At 44.5% G+C, this 18,304-nt stretch overlaps 1 protein-coding gene across 4 annotated transcripts in view; it reads right to left on the bottom strand.

Annotated features, from left to right (window-relative positions):
- The window catches only part of LOC133481211 (carboxyl-terminal PDZ ligand of neuronal nitric oxide synthase protein-like), a 139,816-nt gene that overhangs the window by 61,842 nt on the left and 59,670 nt on the right, over positions 1–18,304 (bottom strand). For 3 of the 4 annotated variants that reach the window (XM_061780312.1, XM_061780314.1, XM_061780316.1), the window contains 3 exons: positions 17,145–17,286; positions 16,424–16,644; positions 1,597–1,758 (listed from right to left, as the gene is read on the bottom strand). In XM_061780312.1, the coding sequence (XP_061636296.1) occupies positions 1,597–1,758; positions 16,424–16,644; positions 17,145–17,286 (525 nt within the window). The remainder of the gene's footprint in view (positions 1–1,596; positions 1,759–16,423; positions 16,645–17,144; positions 17,287–18,304) is intronic. The other variant, XM_061780313.1, reaches the window with a different exon arrangement.

The raw sequence follows: 18,304 nt of genomic DNA, 5'->3' as shown, positions 1-18,304 counted from the left end.
AATTTGAGTTTAATTATGAGTGTAAATGCCTGTTGACAGCTGCTAAACCACCCAGTTTTAAACTATCCTGCAGAGGTGTATAACTTCATCCATCCATCCATCCATTTTCTGAACCGCTTCTCCTCACTAGGGTCGCGGGCGTGCTGGAGCCTATCCCAGCTGTCATCGGGCAGGAGGCGGGGTACACCCTGAACTGGTTGCCAGCCAATCGCAGGGCACATAGGAACAAACAACCATTCGCACTCACAGTCATGCCTACGGGCAATTTAGAGTCCCCAATTCATGCATGTTTTTGGGATGTGGGAGGAAACCGGAGTACCCGGAGAAAACCCACGCAGGCACGGGGAGAACATGCAAACTCCACACAGGCGGGGACGGGGATTGAACCCCGCACCTCAGAACTGTGAGGCTGACGCTCTAACCAGTCGGCCACCGTGCCGCCGTGTATAACTTCAGAGGTGTGCAATTAGATTCAAGTAGGGCGGCAACACATTACATCGGTTTTCAGATCACTGCATTGACTCCCCATGTGTTTTAGGATTGATTTTAAGGTTATTTTACAATTTCTTTTAATGTCTTAACAGTCTTGAGCCATTATATCTATCTGATATGCTGTTATCATCTCAACCCTCATGGGTCCTGAGGTCTTTTGGCACCAGCCTTTCAATCATTCCAACGGACAGAACAAAAACTTACGAAGAGGCCGCATTCAGCCACTATGGCTTGAGCCTTTGGAACAGCCGCTTATCCAAGTTAGGGTCATGGGGGCAGTAGCTTAAGCAGGGATGCCCAGACTTTCCTTTCCCCAGCCACTTCATCCAGCTCTTCCGGGGGGGATCCCGAGGCGTTCCCGGGCCAGCCGGGAGACGCAGCCTCTTCAGCGTGTCTTTGGTCGACCCCAGTGTGTGTGAACACTTCATCCCAGATGACCGAGCTTCTCACACTTTATTTACTTAGACATTTATTTATTACTTATTTATTCATTTATCTCTTCATTATTTTTTATCCTATTTTATTATATTTATTATTGCCCTTCCGTTTTTTTTTTAAATCCTGTTCTATTGTCTTTTAGTCTTTAACTTTTTAACTCCAGTCTCTCCTCATGGAAAACTCCACGCTGGTAGGTGTGTTTGGTCTGTCCCTGGGGATCTCATCCTGCAGTTTCCCCTGGCATGTGTGGTGAGTGGTGGGCTCTGCGCAATGTCAAGAGTCCATCCTGTTCTACCCAGGTCATGGTGGTCCCTGTGGCGGCATCCACTGTGGCTGCGGTCTGTGGCACTTCTCGGTGTGGATGGCTCCCACAAGTTGTCTTTCCTCACCCAGGATCCTCAGTGCCTTGCCATGTCTCTACACTATGAATCAATATATGCTGTGTGTGTGTATGTGTTGGTGTTTCTGTTTGTGTGGGTATGTTTTGTGTCTATATGTGGGAATGGCAGGGGTGGGTTCTTGTATATTTCTTGCTATTTTAATTATGTTTTTATCTCATTTTAATGTATGAAAAGAGCTATATAAATAAATTGATTGAAGGATTGTATCACATTTTCTGGGCCAGTCAAATATGAAATTAAAGCTTTATGTTTAAAGCAAACCCACCTGTGCCACAGCGACTTGTGTTTGCTGCTGCTGTTGCTGAAGCTGCTGTTGGAGCAGCTGGATCTGATGGTGAACAGACAAGGGAGTGCCAGGTGAAAGCACACTTGATGCAGGGAGCAGCAACCTGGGGCTGGACATCAGCAAGGACGCTTCCTCTGAAATCTGTCACAACACACGGAGAGATAAAGTTGATGAACTGAATGTGCAAAGAAATAAATAGAATAGCCAATAAAATTAAATTAAAATTTATTGCAACTAATTTTCCAACACCACTTAAAATGCCTTGAAGAAGAAAGTTTAGAAGCAACAATGCGGAAGCGGTCAGTGTATGCACTTGTTGTTCCAGCACACCACATACGTGTATCCATTGGTTCATTATTTGTGTGTCAGTAGTGAGGGGCACATTTTTCCAAATTAAATGGATTTTATATTCATATAAATGTGGACAAATAGAGATGCTATGCTGGCATCTTGTGTAAGGACATGTTTTCAGAGCTTTCATTTTAAGCACCATCTGGTGTCACATGATAACATAAGCAAACCAGAGTTGCTCCTCGTGAGAGTAACATATGATTGATAGCCAGTCTGAGTGGGATCTTTTAGTTAATGGAAAAAAATTGAAAGGTCGGGTGGAAGCAAGGCAAGGCAGCTATCTTTAGTAGCTGTGTATGTCAGAGATTGCTTAAAACACACATTTTTAAAAACTTGGAATTCAATCTGAAATTACACTTCTAGTTTTGCATGTTCAACAAAATGGAATGACGTGCTATTTAAGGGACATAGACAGAGGCGACTGGAATGCTAATGGCCAGATAAGACATTGTCTACAAAAAAGATCAATAATACTGCACAGGGAACTCGTTTGCAACACTGATTGGCAGCCAGTCAGACGCCACACTTTCATTCATCTGAGAGACCCTTTTTGTGCTTCGGTAGGTATACTTGACAACCGAGAGCTACTGGGCTCAGCAGCTGCAGTAACTCTTTAATGTCATATAATGTGTGAACAATAATATACTGTTTTTCAGATGTTGGCAACATGCAGCTCCCGAGCCAATGCTACTCTTTGGTGACCTTGGCGCAGTATCGGGGGACGGAGTACAAAGTGTTTAAACTATTTAATGTACCTTTATTTCTAACCTTCCAGGTTGACAGTTTAGTCGTGCAGTATGATGGCACAACAGTTTTGTCAAACAGAAGAGTTTGACATACTCTCTCTGTTTGTATTGAAATTAAAATTTATTGTAAATGCCATCTGCCATCATTCAACCACACGGGGTCAGGCCCCAGGAGTTACTTTTGTCATTTAAAATCTGACACTCATCATCACAACTGGTGCGTATTATACACGAGAAATTACGGTATCTGTCCTGATGTTAATGAATTCAGCATGACAGGTTGAACAGCTTTTTAAAGCGGCAATTTATAAGAAAACAAATACTATTAAAGAACAATTTCTTTTTTTATTTTACACAATTTCTCCTTTGAGTAGATACATGTTACAGAAAAATTTCATCTTGCTTTGACCTGTAATTATGATGTTCCCTTGAGCAAGTCACTGTAGTGTTATAAAAAAAAAAAAAAAAAAAAAAAAAAAAAAAAAAAAAAAAAAAAGATTACAGACCATGACAAGACCTGGCCTCAAACTCCTTCCCAATCTTCAGAGACACTTTATCTGGACTTTGAAGGTAACTGCTCTTTATCTGGACTTTGCAGTTAACTGCATTGCTATTCACCTGTTTGTTATTGGACTCATAGCAGTTATTTCAGTATAAGTCAATTCCAAATATTCCTGTGGTCTGGTGTACTGTATTTGAGTCCTCAACAAGCTCATGTCAATATCACCTGCGACAAAACTCCTTTCGACTTTGCATTTTGTTGCATTTATGTACGTCTTTGTCATTTTAGTGCACTGTATCAATTGGTGCTGCGCTCTCCCAAAGCAGGTGTGCTGTCCCAAATTTTAAACTCAATATTATGCAGGATGGGCACATACACTCGGGGACTCGGGGCGAATTAAATCAAACAAGGCATGTCTTTTATACAGTTGCTGGCTTCCCCAAAAGTATCGGGATAATCAATTTATTTTCTGTAATATATTTGTTTCACTTTTCCACTTCCAATTCCATCACTTCAAATTTCATTTTGCGGTTGAGCCCTCAAATGTTCCATGGTGAAAACCCTTAGAGGTACCGAAAGCACAAACCCTCTTTAAAATACAGGACACGGGATGCCGGCGTGCAAAACCATAACGATCCAGATGAAAAGCCGGGCTACAAGTCCTAGTCATGTACAATTGGCTAATAAAGTGGCCTTATAGATACAAACTGCTCCGAAATCCCCACAGAACTCGTTGCTTATCTGAAGATTTACACTACTTGAATTCAATAAGAAAGAAGGAACAAAAAAACTGAACGTTGTGCTGACGTAGTATGATTGGAAGAGATTTCAAGTAGTAATAACTCTGGTCTCTCATATCCACTGTTTAGTCTTGGAGCAACTTTTTACACCTGTGGCTACCAGTATGCGCAATCTGTTAAGAGTGATGACCACGCAATTTAGGGGCCACTGTTTTGAATCCAAATAAGAGATGGCAATCATAGTAAATCATGAAAAGCACGCCAAACAACAGCACGCGTTATCTATTAGAGCGAAAACACAATTCAGCACTCGCTATTTGGGATCTTGATAAATCAGGCTTAAGTGATCAGTTTGACCAAATAGGGAGAAATAAATTTAATGTCATGATGGAAGTGTGAGGAGTCTCTCTCGCTCTGAGGTGATGAGTGGCAAAGTGGGTGCCATTTAAAAGTTGTGTCAATGTTGAGACAATTGTGAAGCAGCAGCTGTTCTAAAATGAAGTGGATTATGCACAGTGAAGAACAGCTGAAACATGCTTTGAGAGTGTGTCCAACCATTAATTTTATATATCATTTGTCCCGTTCAGGGTCACACTGGAGCCAATTCTGGAGCTGACTTTGGATGGGTGGGTATAAACTGAAATAATCACCAGCCAATCACAGTTAGGCATTAGTGTACTTTGCTGTGAAATAATTTATCTGTCGTTCTAAAATGAATTATTTATAAACTTACGCACTTGAGACAGAACTTGCAGTTTAACACTGCATTACTCTCTGAGCTAATTATCTACTTTTTGGGAACATGCTCAAAATAAATCATCCATCCATCCATTTTCTGAGCCGCTTCTCCTCACGAGGGTCGCGGGCGTGCTGGAGCCTATCCCAGCTGTCATCGGGCAGGAGGCGGGGTACACCCCGAACTGGTTGCCAGCCAATCGCAGGGCACATAGAAACAAACGACCATTCGCACTCACAGTCATGCCTACGGGCAATTGAGAGTCTCCAATTAATGCATGTTTTTGGGATGTGGGAGGAAACCGGAGTGCCCGGAGAAAACCCACGCAGGCACGGGGAGAACATGCAAACTCCACACAGGCGGGACCGGGGATTGAACCCGGGTCCTCAGAACTGTGAGGCTGACGCTCTAACCAGTCGGCCACTGTGCCGCCCAAAATAAATCAGTAAAGCCAAAATAAGCTAATGTGTCAAGTGATGACAAATTGTGCAAAGAATTACAATGATTTTGATAGTTTGAGACTTATCGACATCCCCACTGTCCGCAGTGAGGACATACTGGTTAATAATGTGAAATTTAAAGTTCTAGTTCAAGGCATCTTGCAAATTATAAGATTTTGATGACAGAACTGTCTTATCAAACGTGCAGATCAGAAAGATTTCCGCAGAGAAAATAGGTCATTGCAGTAGCACCACGAGTAATAACACAAAATGAAGACTGGTGTGATGGTTAGTCATTGCAGACTCATCATGCTTACACATAAGGATAAGGAAAACTGCATTCTTCTTCCCTGACTTAGTGGGGGCACTTTTTTTGGACTTTGCAAAACAAGTCTGCTATATGTGGGACTGCCTATTCAGAAATTTTTTTTTTCCATTTAGCTGAGGTCTCATCACTTAATGAATATGAAATCTCCAGTGCCCATAGATAAAGATATTTTCATTACATATACTGTATATTCACTACATGTATTTTGCTTGTATTTTTTAAATCACCCTAATTGCCTTCATGTCAACGCAAAAGCACTAAAGCCTGCTAAAAGTGTAAAATAAAGACAATAGTAAATTGTGACTGCTATTTTGTCTTGAAGCAGCAGTTTTGTTGATCCCACAGCCAAACCTTTTAAGTGTAAACATCCTGACGACTCATGAAAACCCAAAATAGTGTAGCGATTATATATAAAATAAGAATTGTAATTAATTTAGGAAAAGTAATAACCGGGAGCAACGTTTGCATTCCTTCCGGTTTATGGTAATTTTGATTTAATTGTTAAAATCAAACTAATGTCTCGAAAAGGGCACCACGTCAAATTTTTCAAGTTTAACTTTCGGTGAAATGACGACAAACCTTTTTAATCAGTCTCATAATATGGAAGTTGCTACACTCTACGACAGTTTGAGTCCTAGGTTACAGAGGTTTACTTAAATTCAGAACACACAAAATACGACCCAGAGTGGAATTTTATGGTATTTTTAATGAAACACACAACTACACATACAAGCTGTTTACACCGATGTCCAGCGGTTGGAGTTCCTTCGTCAAACTCTGATTTATTGCACTCAGTCGAATGGTGACTGTAGAGACTCTTCTCCCGGCTGTTTGCTCATTAATCCATTGCTCGAGTTGGTCTTCCAACTCGGGCGGTGTCGCCTTGTTTCCACGGAAACTCAGCTTCGTCTTCTTGACTTGGCGAAGCTCGTTTTCCTGGTTCCACCATTTGCGAACCATGGATTCGTTGATCTTGAATTCTCTCGCGGCTGCTCGATTCCCATGTTCTTCCACGTAACTGATAGCTTGCAGTTTAAACTGTGCTTTGTAAGCGTGTCTCTTCATAGTTGCCATTTTCGGGGGTCCTTAGCCAAACCGATGCACATTCCGGAACTATATCCCTACTGGGGGCGTGTCTTTAGAGTCTTCTGTCACGCCCACCCTTCCCACTTTACTTCCCCATGCTGTCCTGTCACGTCCGCCTTCCTCTATATAAGCAGCGTGTCGGCAGGAAATGCTCCCAGTAATTTTAACAAGCATACCAAATTTGAATGAAAAAAATAAATAAAATAAAATAAAGAAATGTTTTTTAAAAAATCACTAAGTATATAAAATCAGGCTTCAAAACTTGAATAATAAGGCCCATCTCTCAGCTTTCAGACGCTGTGGGCCTGTTGAATGGATGCGCCATAAGGAATCAAACAAATTGAGGGAGTGAAAGCTTATAAGTGTCAAACTCAAGTCCCGGGGGCCAGATCAGGCCCGCAGGATCATTAAACGTGGCCCGCGAGAGAAAATCATGTGTGTGGACTTCATGTATTTTGCTAAAATACCAAAACCGCAAATTGTCTTCACTTTTAATAACATTAAGATATTGCAAGCATTTTTTGTTACCAATCCCCCTTTTAAAATAAATTGATTAATAGTAGAACAAGCAATGTTTTACTGGCTTCTGATTTCAAAACAAGTTATCCATCAATTTGTAGTGTAAGTGTAATAATATGAGGCCATCATATATTTATATGGGTTCACAGACGTAATAGCCCTCTGAGGGAAACCATAACTACAATGTGGCCCTTGACAAAAATAAGTTTGACACCGCTGGCTTATACAATGTTAAATCACATTAGGAGGCTTAATTTCAAAATTGAATGGTTATTATGAACTATAATCATAAAAATAAGCACACAAGTCAACTTACCCTCTTTATTGGTGACATAATGTCACAGCCGAACACGGCACCTGACGACAGCAGGACGGTAGGTGGAAATAGTGAGAATATGCCTAAGGAATGGAGGAAAAGTGTACTGTTGCCCGTTTTTAAGAACAAGGGTGATGTTCAAAGCTCTAGGAACTATAGAAGAATAAAGTTGATGAGCCACACAATGAAGTTATGGGAAAGAGTAGTGGAGGCTAGACTCAGGACAGAAGTGAGTATTTGCGAGCAACAGTATGGTTTCAACGCCGAGGTTAGAGTACCGAGAGCACCACAGATGAATTATTTTCTTTGAGAGTGTTGATGGAACAGAGAAATTCAGAAGGAGCTACATTCTATCTTTGCAGATCTCGAGAAAGCCTATGACAGTGTACCCAGAGAGGAACTGTGGTACTGCATGCAGAAGTCTGGAGTGGCAGAGAAGTATGTTAGAATAGTACAGGGCATGAGGGCAGCAGAACAGTGGTGAGGTGTGCTGTAGGTGTGACAGAGGAATTTAAGGTGGAGGTGGGACTGCATCAGAGTCAAGGTCAGAGAACCAATGCAAATAAGACATAAAAATTAGATGACAAAACCCCAATTCTGCTAGAGTGGCTGGTGCGACCCGGAGTCTGGTGTGTGCGTGTGCGTTGTGTGTGTGTATTGATGCGTGTGTGTGTGTGTTTGTGAGTGTGTGTGCATCAGAGTTCAGGTGTTCAGGAGTTCAGAGTTCAGGTGGGCAGAGGGGCTTTTCGTGTGTTGATCCTGTCGAGAGATCTTTTCACGCTGTCCCGGGTCAGTGTCAGCACTTGGTCGCCAGGAGGGGGAGGAGTCTTGTGTGTAGGGGTGCTGTTGTGTGCCTCAAGGCGAGCAAAGAAGTCATTTAGTTCATTTAGCAGGGAGGTGGAGCTGTCGCAGGTCTGTGGTGAGGGTTCACTGTCAGTAATGGTCTGAATACCACGCCACAGACTCCTGGTGTCCCTGCTGTCACTGAAGTGGTGGGCAATCTTCCTGGAGTACTCCCTCTTGGCCTCCATGATGCCACGGGAGAGATTGGCTCTGGCTTTCCTCGGGCCCTCCTTATCCCCAGATCTAAAAGCAGTCTTGCAGACCTTCAGTTGTCTTCAGACCTCCCCCGACAGTTATCACTTCTGATTAGCACAGACAGTGATAGACATAGTGGTCGTGCATCATCCATGCACTTGCTGATGTAGGCAGAAATAGTCTGAGTACTCCTGAAGGTCTGTGTTGGAGTGGTAAATCGTAGCCTTTTTGAACATGGTCCAGTCTGTGGTGGCTAAACAGTCTTGAAGACTTGCTTCAAGGGACCCTTCTGGCCACACTCGGACCTGTTTCCTAACTGGTTGGGAGACTTTAACCAGTGGTCTGTAAGCTGGCAATAGCATAACAGTGAGATGGTCTGAGGCGCCGCGGTGGGGGAGGGGAAGGGTCTTGTAGGCCCCTCTCAGGGGGTCCAAGACATTGTCCAGAGTGTTATTTACCCGTGTTGGAAAGTCAATGTTTGAGTAGAGTTTTGGAAACACAGCCTTGGGGTCAGCATTCTTGAAGTCCCCAGCTAGGATGAGGAAAGCATCTGGGTGGGCTGTTAGCTGTTCACTGATTTGATGGTACAGCTCATTTAGTGCCTCACTCCTGTTATTGCTGGAGTTTGGAGGAATATAGACAGCCACACGCAGTATGGCAGTGAATTCCCTCGGTAAATAAAACGGCCGGCACTTCAGAGCCATAAACTCCAGTAGCGGTGAGCAGTGTTGACTGACCAAGATAGCGTCCCGGCACCATTGATGAAAACACAGTCCGCCGCGAGTCTTCCCTCCCGTGAGAGTTCCGTCCCCTCTGAACCATGCTAGATGGTCGAGCTGAATGGCGCCGTCTGGAACGCTGCTGTGAAGCCATGTTTCCACAAACACAAAAACGCAGCATTCTCCCACAGTCTTCCGGGTAGAGCATAGTAGTCGAATGTAATCCAGCTTGTTGTCCAGAGAGCCTACGTTGACTAACACGATGGAGGGACAGCTTGTGTGGTTTAGCCACTAGCCTAGCTCGGGTACCTCTGCGCTTGCCCCGTTGGCGCGATGCAGGAGTGGGGGTCGCAGCTGTTGTAGATTTGTACACTGAATCAACTCAAACTCCTTGAGCCATTACCTTATCGTGGTGGAGGGGTTTGTGTGTCCCAATGATCCTAGGAGCTAAGTTGTATGGGGCTTTATGCCCCTGGCAGGGTCACCCATGGCAAACAGGTCCTAGGTGAGGGACCAGACAAAGCACGGCTCCAGAAAACCCCTATGACGAGTACAATTAATGGATTCAGGTTTCTCTTGCCCGGACGCGGGTCACCGGGGCCCTCCTCTGGAGCCAGGCCTGGAGGTGGGGCTCGAAGGCGAGCGCCTGGTGGCCGGGCCTGCACCCATGGGGCTTGGCCGGGCACAGCCTGAAAGGGTAACGTGGGTCCCCCTTCCCATGGGCTCATCACCTGTGGGAGGGGCCACAGGGGTCGGGTGCAGTGCGAGCTGGACGGTGGCCGAAGGCGGGGACCTTGGCGATCCGATCCCCGGCTACAGAAGCAGGCTCTAGGGACGTGGAATGTCACCTCTCTGGCTGGGAAGGAGCCCGAGCTGGTGTGTGAGGTCGAGAAGTTCCGACTAAATATAGACGGACTCGCCTCCACGCACAGCTTGGGCTCTGGTACCAGTCCTCTCGAGAGGGGTTGGACTCTCTTCCACTCTGGAGTTGCCCACGGTGAGAGGCGCCGAGCAGGTGTGGGTATACTTATTGCTCCCCGGCTCGGCGCCTGTACGTTGGGGTTCACCCCGGTGGACGAGATGGTAGCCTCCCTCCGCCTTCGGGTGGGGGGACGGGTCCTGACTGTTGTTTGTGTCTATGCACCAAACAGCGGTTCAGAGTACCCACCCTTTTTGGAGTCCTTGGAGGGGGTGCTGGAGAGCACTCCCACTGGGGTCTCCATCGTTCTGCTGGGGGACTTCAATGCTCACGTGGGCAATGACAGTGAGACCTGGAAGGGCGTGATTGGAATGCCCTCCCCCCTCCCCCCCCGAGCGGTGTTCTGTTATTGGACTTCTGTACTCATCACGGATTGTCCATAACGAACACCATGTTCAAGCATAAGCGTGTCCACACGTGCACTTGGCACCAGGACACCCAAGGTCGCAGTTCGATGATCGACTTTGTGGTCGTGTCATCGGACTTGCGCCCGCATGTCTTGGACACTCGGGTAAAGAGAGGGGCGGAGCTGTCAACTGATCACCACCTGGTGGTGAGTTGGCTCCGATGGTGGGGGAAGATGCCGGTCCAACGTGGCAGGCCCAAACGTATTGTGAGGGTCTGCTGGGAACGTCTGGCGGAATCCCCTGTCAGAAGGAGTTTCAACTCCCACCTCCGACAGAATTTTGCTCAAGTTCCGAGGGAGGCGGGGGACATCGAGTCCGAGTGGACCATGTTCCGCGCCTCCGTTGCTGAGGCGGCCGACCGGATCTGTGGCCGTAAGGTGGTTGGTGCCTGTCGTGGCGGCAATCCCCGAACCCGTTGGTGGACACCAACGGTGAGGGATGCCGTCAAGCTGAAGAAGGAGTCCTATCGGGCCTTTTTGGCCTGTGGGACTCCTGAAGCAGCTGATGGGTACCGGCTGGCCAAGCGGAATGCAGCTTTGGTGGTCACTGAAGCAAAAACTCGGGCATGGGAGGAGTTCGGTGAGGCCATGGAGAAAGACTTCCGGGGGAAGCAGTGCACCACCAACACTGTGTATAGTGGGGATGGGGCTCTGCTGACCTCGACTCGGGACGTTGTGCGCCGGTGGGGAGAATACTTCGAAGACCTCCTCAATTCCACCGGCACGCCTTCCCACGAGGGAGCAGAGTCTGGGTTCTCTGAGGCGGGCTCTCCTATCTCTGGGGTTGAGGTCACCGAGGTGGTTAAAAAGCTCCTCAGTGGCAAGGCCCCGGGGATGGATGAGATTCGCCTAGGGTTCCTCAAGGCTCTGGATGTTGTAGGACTGTCCTGGTTGACACGCCTCTGCAACATCGCGTGGACATCGGGGACAGTGCCTCTGGATAGGCAGACTCGGGTGGTGGTCCCCCTTTTTAAGAAGTGGACCTCTGCTTCGTGCAGCTAACGTCTCAGCTGCAACCTTGTTGCAGATGAGACAAGTTGGCTTGGCATTTATAAACACAGGTAGGATGAACGCTTATTTTTCGTCCTACTCTTCTTTGTACTTCCTACAAAGATCAAAAGGTTCCTCAATTTCAGCATCAAACATTCATAGGCTTTCGACATGATCGACAGGTCGATTGACGTAATGACATTTTATTTTTCTTGTTTTCTGTAAAGTTTGATGTAAATCAGATGATTAATTTGTTCTCGGCGTGGTCAGGAATGAGACGGCTCGAGCAGACGCTGCCATTGAAAAATCTGAAAATAGCCTGCTTAAACATCACATTTTCGTCTAATGAAACTAACATATAGGCAAACTACCAAAGAGTCAAGGTTTCGGTCACAAATTTCCTATTGATTTATATTGATTTCGGGAAAAATCAATCATTACAGTGGGCCTAAATGTCATTTAAATAACTAATACCGTATTTTCACGACCATAAGGCGCATTTAAAAGTCTTACATTTTCTCCAAAAAGGACGGGGCGCCTTATAATGCGGCGCGCCTTATGTGTGCACCGAGTTCCAACATCTATTTATGTTGTTGTGTGATGAGCGCTCCTCTTGACCTTTTTTTTTTTTTTTTTTTTTTGACTTTTTTTTGACCGCTTGACTGACTGGGCGGATTTCCTGCCGACACGCTGCTTATACGGCTGGGCAGCCGTGGCCCAATGGTTAAGATCATCGCCTGCCACCGTGGGGGACCTCGGTTTAAGACCCCGACTGGACCATCCGCCAACATCCTCCAGACTCACGGCTGTGGAGTCCTTGAGCAAGACACTGATACCCCGAAATGCTCCCCGGGCCCTTCAGCTGCCCCCTGCTCCATGCATGCTTGTTCATGACAATAAAAAGTGATTCTTCTTCTTCAGAGGAAAAGCGGACGTGGCTGAGGACAGCATGCGGACGTAAAGGGGGAAGGGTGCGTGAAGGAGGACACTAAAGCCATGTCCCCAGTAGGTATGTAGCGCCAGAGTGTGCATTGTGCAAAACAACATCGGTTTGGCTAAGGACCCCCGAAAATGCCACCTACGAAGAGACACGCTTACGAAGCACAGTTTAAACTGCAAGCTATCAGTTACGTGGAGGAACATGGGAATCGAGCAGCCGCGAGAGAATTCAAGAACAACGAATCCATGGTTCGCAAGTGGGGGAAGCAGGAAAACGAGCTTCGCCAAGTCAAGAAGACGAAGCTGAGTTTCCGCGCGGAAAAAAAAAGAAAAACAAACAGTTGGTCTTCCAACTCGGGCCACAATGGATTAATGAGCAAAGAACAGCCGGGGGTAGCGTCTCAAGTCACCATTCGAGTAAGTCCAATAACTGCCATGTGCAGCAAGTGAGAAAGCTTGCCATCAGGCTTGACTAAGGAACTCCAACCGTTGGACATCCGTGTAAACAGGGCGTTGAAAGTGAAGTTGCGAGCGGCGTGGAAGCAATGGATGACAGATGGCGAACACAATTTTACTCAGACTAGGAGGCATCGCCGGGCGAGTTACGCCACAATTTGTGAATGGATTGTGGATGCTTGGGCTAACCTGTCTGCTTGCACTGTTGTTCGAGCTTTCGTAAAAGCCGGCATCATTTCTGAGGAGCCGCACGGCAACGAGACTGACCTGGCGTGTTTGATTGAGAACTTGCCCAGCTGTTCATTTCGGATACAGAAGATGAGGACTTTGATGGATTTGTGGATGAGGATTGATCAAAAAATAACGTGAGTACATAGCTAAATACTTCAATAAAGTACAACCGAACTCAGTTTTGCTCCCGCTGCCTTTTTAAAAACATTGTTTTCGCATGCATGCATGCTACTGTATGTTTTAAGCTAGCGTATGTTTTACCATGCCTGCGCCCAATAATACGGCGTGCCTCATGTTTGCGTTAAATACAGAAATAGACCCCGTAACAGAGACTGCGCCTTTTAATGCGGTGCGCCTTGTGGTCGTGAAAATACGGTACATTAATTAGGATTTTTAAATGGAAATTATTGAACCATTAAGTCTGAAAAGTGATTAAAGACAGCACTCTTATTATGAACAGGTTACTGTTCATAATAAGTATTGTTTCACGGCACCGTAACGGGCCGCAGCAGTAACACAGTAATAACAGCATGTAGCCAATTCATTTATTTTAAATGAAACCGTGAATTAAATTACATTTTTGAACACTATATTTGGGGTAGGAAAAGCAGGGTTTGCCTGATGAAAATGTAATTTCGGCCCGCAATTAAATTGTCAGGAAAACATCTGGCCCATGGCCAACCTTAGTTGCTGACCCCTGCTTTAAGAGATGGATATTTTTGTGGCTGATCTTTGTAAAAGTCAGAGAAATACATGTAGAAACATTGTCAGTACATCAACATGCTAATGTCAATTTTCTATTTCATTTTAGAGCAGCATTGATGATAATTCAGAAATAACACGAACACTTATTATACTGACATGATTTTTCCGTTTAATTTTTATAGTCTATATTACATGTTTATGAACTTACAAAGAGATTTATGATGATTAGTTGTCAAAATTACATGTAAATAACTACACAAAAGTAAATGTTAAGTCAGTATCATAATATTAAATTAAAAATTACATACCAAATAATTGACCTGGGCTGACACTGCCCCCCCACTGATTTAAATGAGTGCAACCTCCACATTATTCCAATTGCCGCTGCCTGCAATTATTTATTGAGCGACAAACCTTTAATGTACCATATGAAGACCATATATGTATTCTTCCTGCTGTATTTTAGATTTACAGCTTGTATATTTCAATGTCTTTGTCTTGTTTGTCCAGATGATGGTGTCATCAATCAGTGTATTATTACGATGACATAAAACGTGCACTGACAGGGTTTATCTGACCTGTCACTTCCGCAGTCACATGGCACATAACGTGTCCAATATGTATCAGATTTTGTTTATCGACATTTAGAAGAGGCCTGATTATGACCGGAAGATATCCAAGTCCATGTAATTTTTTTCCTCCCATGACACATACCCAAGCACAATTGTGTTACTTGAACCATGGGGTGTAAATCCAGCCATTGAAACATTCGGGTATGAGGAAGGAGAGATGCAACAACAATGGTAAACCCTTGGCATAACGGGCCCCTGCTATCAATCTTTTTTTAACGTATTTTTATGTATTTAATACTTAAAATGTGAGCAGTCAATACCATAATATTCATTTCATGAGCAAGAAAAAGATTACTTTGAGACATTACTCTCTCTACACGAACGACTGCACCTCAGCGCACCCGACTGTCAAACTCCTGAAGTTTGCAGATGACACCAGTGTCATCGGCCTCATCAAGGACGGTGACGAGTCTGCATATCGATAGGAAGCAGAGCGGCTGGAGCTGTGGTGCGGCCGACACAACCTGGAGCTGAACACGCTCAAGACTGTAGAGATGATCGTGGACTTCAGGAGGCATCCTTCGCCGCAGCTGTCCCTCACGCTGTCCTGCTGCCTTGTGTCAACCGTCGAGACCTTCAAGTTCCTGGGAACAGTCTCTCAGGACCTGAAGTGGGCGACCAACATCAACTCCGTCCTCAAAAAGGCCCAGCAGAGGATGTACTTTCTGCGGCTTCTGAGAAAGCACGGCCTGCCACCGAAGCTGCTGAGACAGTTCTACACAGCGGTCATCGAATCAGTCCTGTGTTCTTCCATCACAGTCTGGTTTGGTGCTGCTACAAAAAAGGACTAACTCCAACAATCAAAACTGCTGAAAGGATTGTCGGTACCCCCCTACTCACCATTGAGGACTTGCACGCTGCCAGAACTAAGACAAGGGCGTGCAAAATCCTCTCAGACCCTCCGCACCCCAGTCACCAGCTCTTCCAGCTCCTTCCCTCAGGTAGGCGCTACCGATCAATGCAAACTAGAACTAGTAGACATTCCAACAGCTTCTTCTCTCTTGCGATCAACTTCTTAAACACCTGACCTAGAATTCCATTACAACATGCTGGCAATTTTTTTACTTGAGTTCGTTGACACATTTCTGTGGGGCCAATTATGTATTACTCGTGCACTCACTGTAGTTGTCTCACCATGCTGCACTATTTGCATATACTGGCCACTCATGCCAGAGTAGCATCTGCTCCATTTGCACACTGATTGAGGAGTATCTGTAACATTTGCACAACCAACATTGTCCCAGATTATCGCACTACTCGTCACTTTAAACCGCATACACTCCTTGAAGTCTCAGCGCCCTTTGCACAATGGTCATTGCACCGGACTATTGCAATATTAGTCATTCGAACTGCTCTAAGTGCTAGAGGACTCTGCATCTTTTTGCACAATTGTCAAAATAAATAAATAAATGTACCGGCATTACCAGATAACTAGCAACCCTTTACTGCTCAGTGACTGGTTTTTTTTTTTGTCAATGTCTTTCTGTCTCCAAGTGTTCTGTAAATTGACTGTCTGTTGTCGTACTAGAGCGGCTCCAACTACCAGAGACAAATTCCTTGTGTGTTTTTTGGACATACTTGGCAAATAAAGATGATTCTGATTATGTAAAAATACTTATGAAGAGCATGAGAAAATTTCTAAAGTTTGAAAATACAACAGTATATGCCAGGCTTATTGAAGTAAAATTAAAATTAATTCAAGAACATCTGTTGACAAAGTGTTGACTAAAACGTTAACTCAAGGTTACGTCAAGCATCTTGCACAAGACATTTCAGTCATGCTTTTGCTCCGAAAAAAATAAAAAAAATCACCAAACATTACCACCAGTAACTTCGTACTCAATTATTTTTTTTTAACCATTTGAGTGTTAGAGATCCTGAAATAAGCTTGAATAGAAATGGGCTCCGTAAGTCAGCAGAACAGCTAATAAGCACTAATCTTGTTACCATGTTTTCTGAGTGGTTGAGGTCTGATGTCTTGGCTGTGGCATCCAGATCTGTCACCCCTCTATTAATGTTTAGCTCGTCAGCAACCGGCAGCTGATTTGTCTCATCAGCATCGATGTCTGTCTCCTCTGCAGCAGTTGTAGCATTCTCTGCTCCTCCTGTTAGCTCTCCACCTGAGCCAACTAAAAGACACATGCATACAGGTGGATGAGCACGCACTCCTGCATGCACACATGTACGCATGATGTACACAGGCACACATGGGTGGACACAAATAAACACAACCAAGTAAAAATCATTATCAATTAATATATAACCTACTTGAATAGATTAATTGGTTGATATCTTGCATGATGACTAAATTGGGATGTACAGTCAAACCAGAATTTTATTAACAGACTAATAGGGGGAGTTATGTACATATATATATATATGTACATGTATATATATATATATATATATATACATATATACATATATATATATATACATATATATATATACATATATACATATATATATATATATATACATATATACATATATATATATATATATATATATATATAAATTACATATATATATATATATATATATTTAAAATATATATATATATATATATATATATATATATATATAAAAGTAGTATCAAAGTACATACTGCATCCCTTAAGATGTTGCATACTATGGCGCAATTGCATTTGTTTCATGTTGTGCTTACCTGTAATGGAGGAGTTGTTGCCATTATTTTCACTGTGGCAGTCCACCTGTCCATCTGTGTTCTGATGTGCATTCTTCATACTCAGTTTGTGACAGACCTCAAATGCCTGACCAACAGTGCGGACAATGCGCATGGCCTGACTCTGTTGGGTCAGGAGAGAGAAATATACAGTTGTACCACAAATAATATATTTATGGAGGTTGGTTGCACTTCTTACTGTCCTATATATGCAATATGAAGTGTTTTTTACATTATCTAAAAAGTATCAGTTATACCAGTAGGGATATAGCGGCGAGGTATGCATTGTGCAAAACAACATAGGTTTGGCTAAGGACCCCCGAAAATGGCACCTATGAAGAAACGCTTACGAAGCACAGTTTAAACTGCAAGCTATCAGTTACGCGGAGGAACGTGGGAATCGAGCAGCCGCGAGAGAATTCAAGATCAACGAATCCATGGTTCGCAAGTGGAGGGAGAAGGAAAACGATCTTCGCCAAGTCAAGAAGACGAAGCTGAGTTTCCGTGGAAAAAAAAAGAAAAACAAAACGCGTAAACAAGGCGAGGTGGCCTGAGTTGTAAGACCAACTGGAGCAATGGATTAATGAGCAAACAACAGCCGGGAGTAGCGTCTCAAGTCACCATTCGACTGAGTGCAATAACTCTGCCATCTGCAGCAAGTGAGGAAGCTTGCCATCATTCCGGGAGGCTTGACGAACCGCTGGACATCCGTGTAAACAGGGCGTTCCAAGTGAAGTGAGCGGGGTGGGAGCCATGGATGACAGATGGCGAACACAGCTTTACTAAGACTAGGAGGCAGCGCCGGGCGAGTTACGCCACAATTTGTGAATGGATTGTGGATGCTTGGGCTAACCTGTCTGCTTGCACTGTTGTTCGAGCTTTCGTAAAAGCCGGCATCATTTCTGAGGAGCCGCATGACTCCGACGAGTACGAGAGGTAACCTATCGTGTTTGATTGAGAACTTGCCCAGCTGTTCATTTCGGATACAGAACATGAGGACTTTCATGGATTTGTGGATGAGGATTGATCAAAAAATAACGTGAGTACATTGTTAAATACTTCAATAAAGTACAACCGAACTCAGTTTTGCTCCCGCTGCCTTTTTAAAAACATTGTTTTAGCATGCATGCATGCTACCGTAT

The sequence above is a fragment of the Phyllopteryx taeniolatus genome, chromosome 7 (assembly GCF_024500385.1).
Source record: "Phyllopteryx taeniolatus isolate TA_2022b chromosome 7, UOR_Ptae_1.2, whole genome shotgun sequence".
Classification (NCBI taxonomy): Eukaryota; Metazoa; Chordata; class Actinopteri; order Syngnathiformes; family Syngnathidae; genus Phyllopteryx; species Phyllopteryx taeniolatus.
This window is presented reverse-complemented; position numbering and strand designations above follow the sequence as displayed.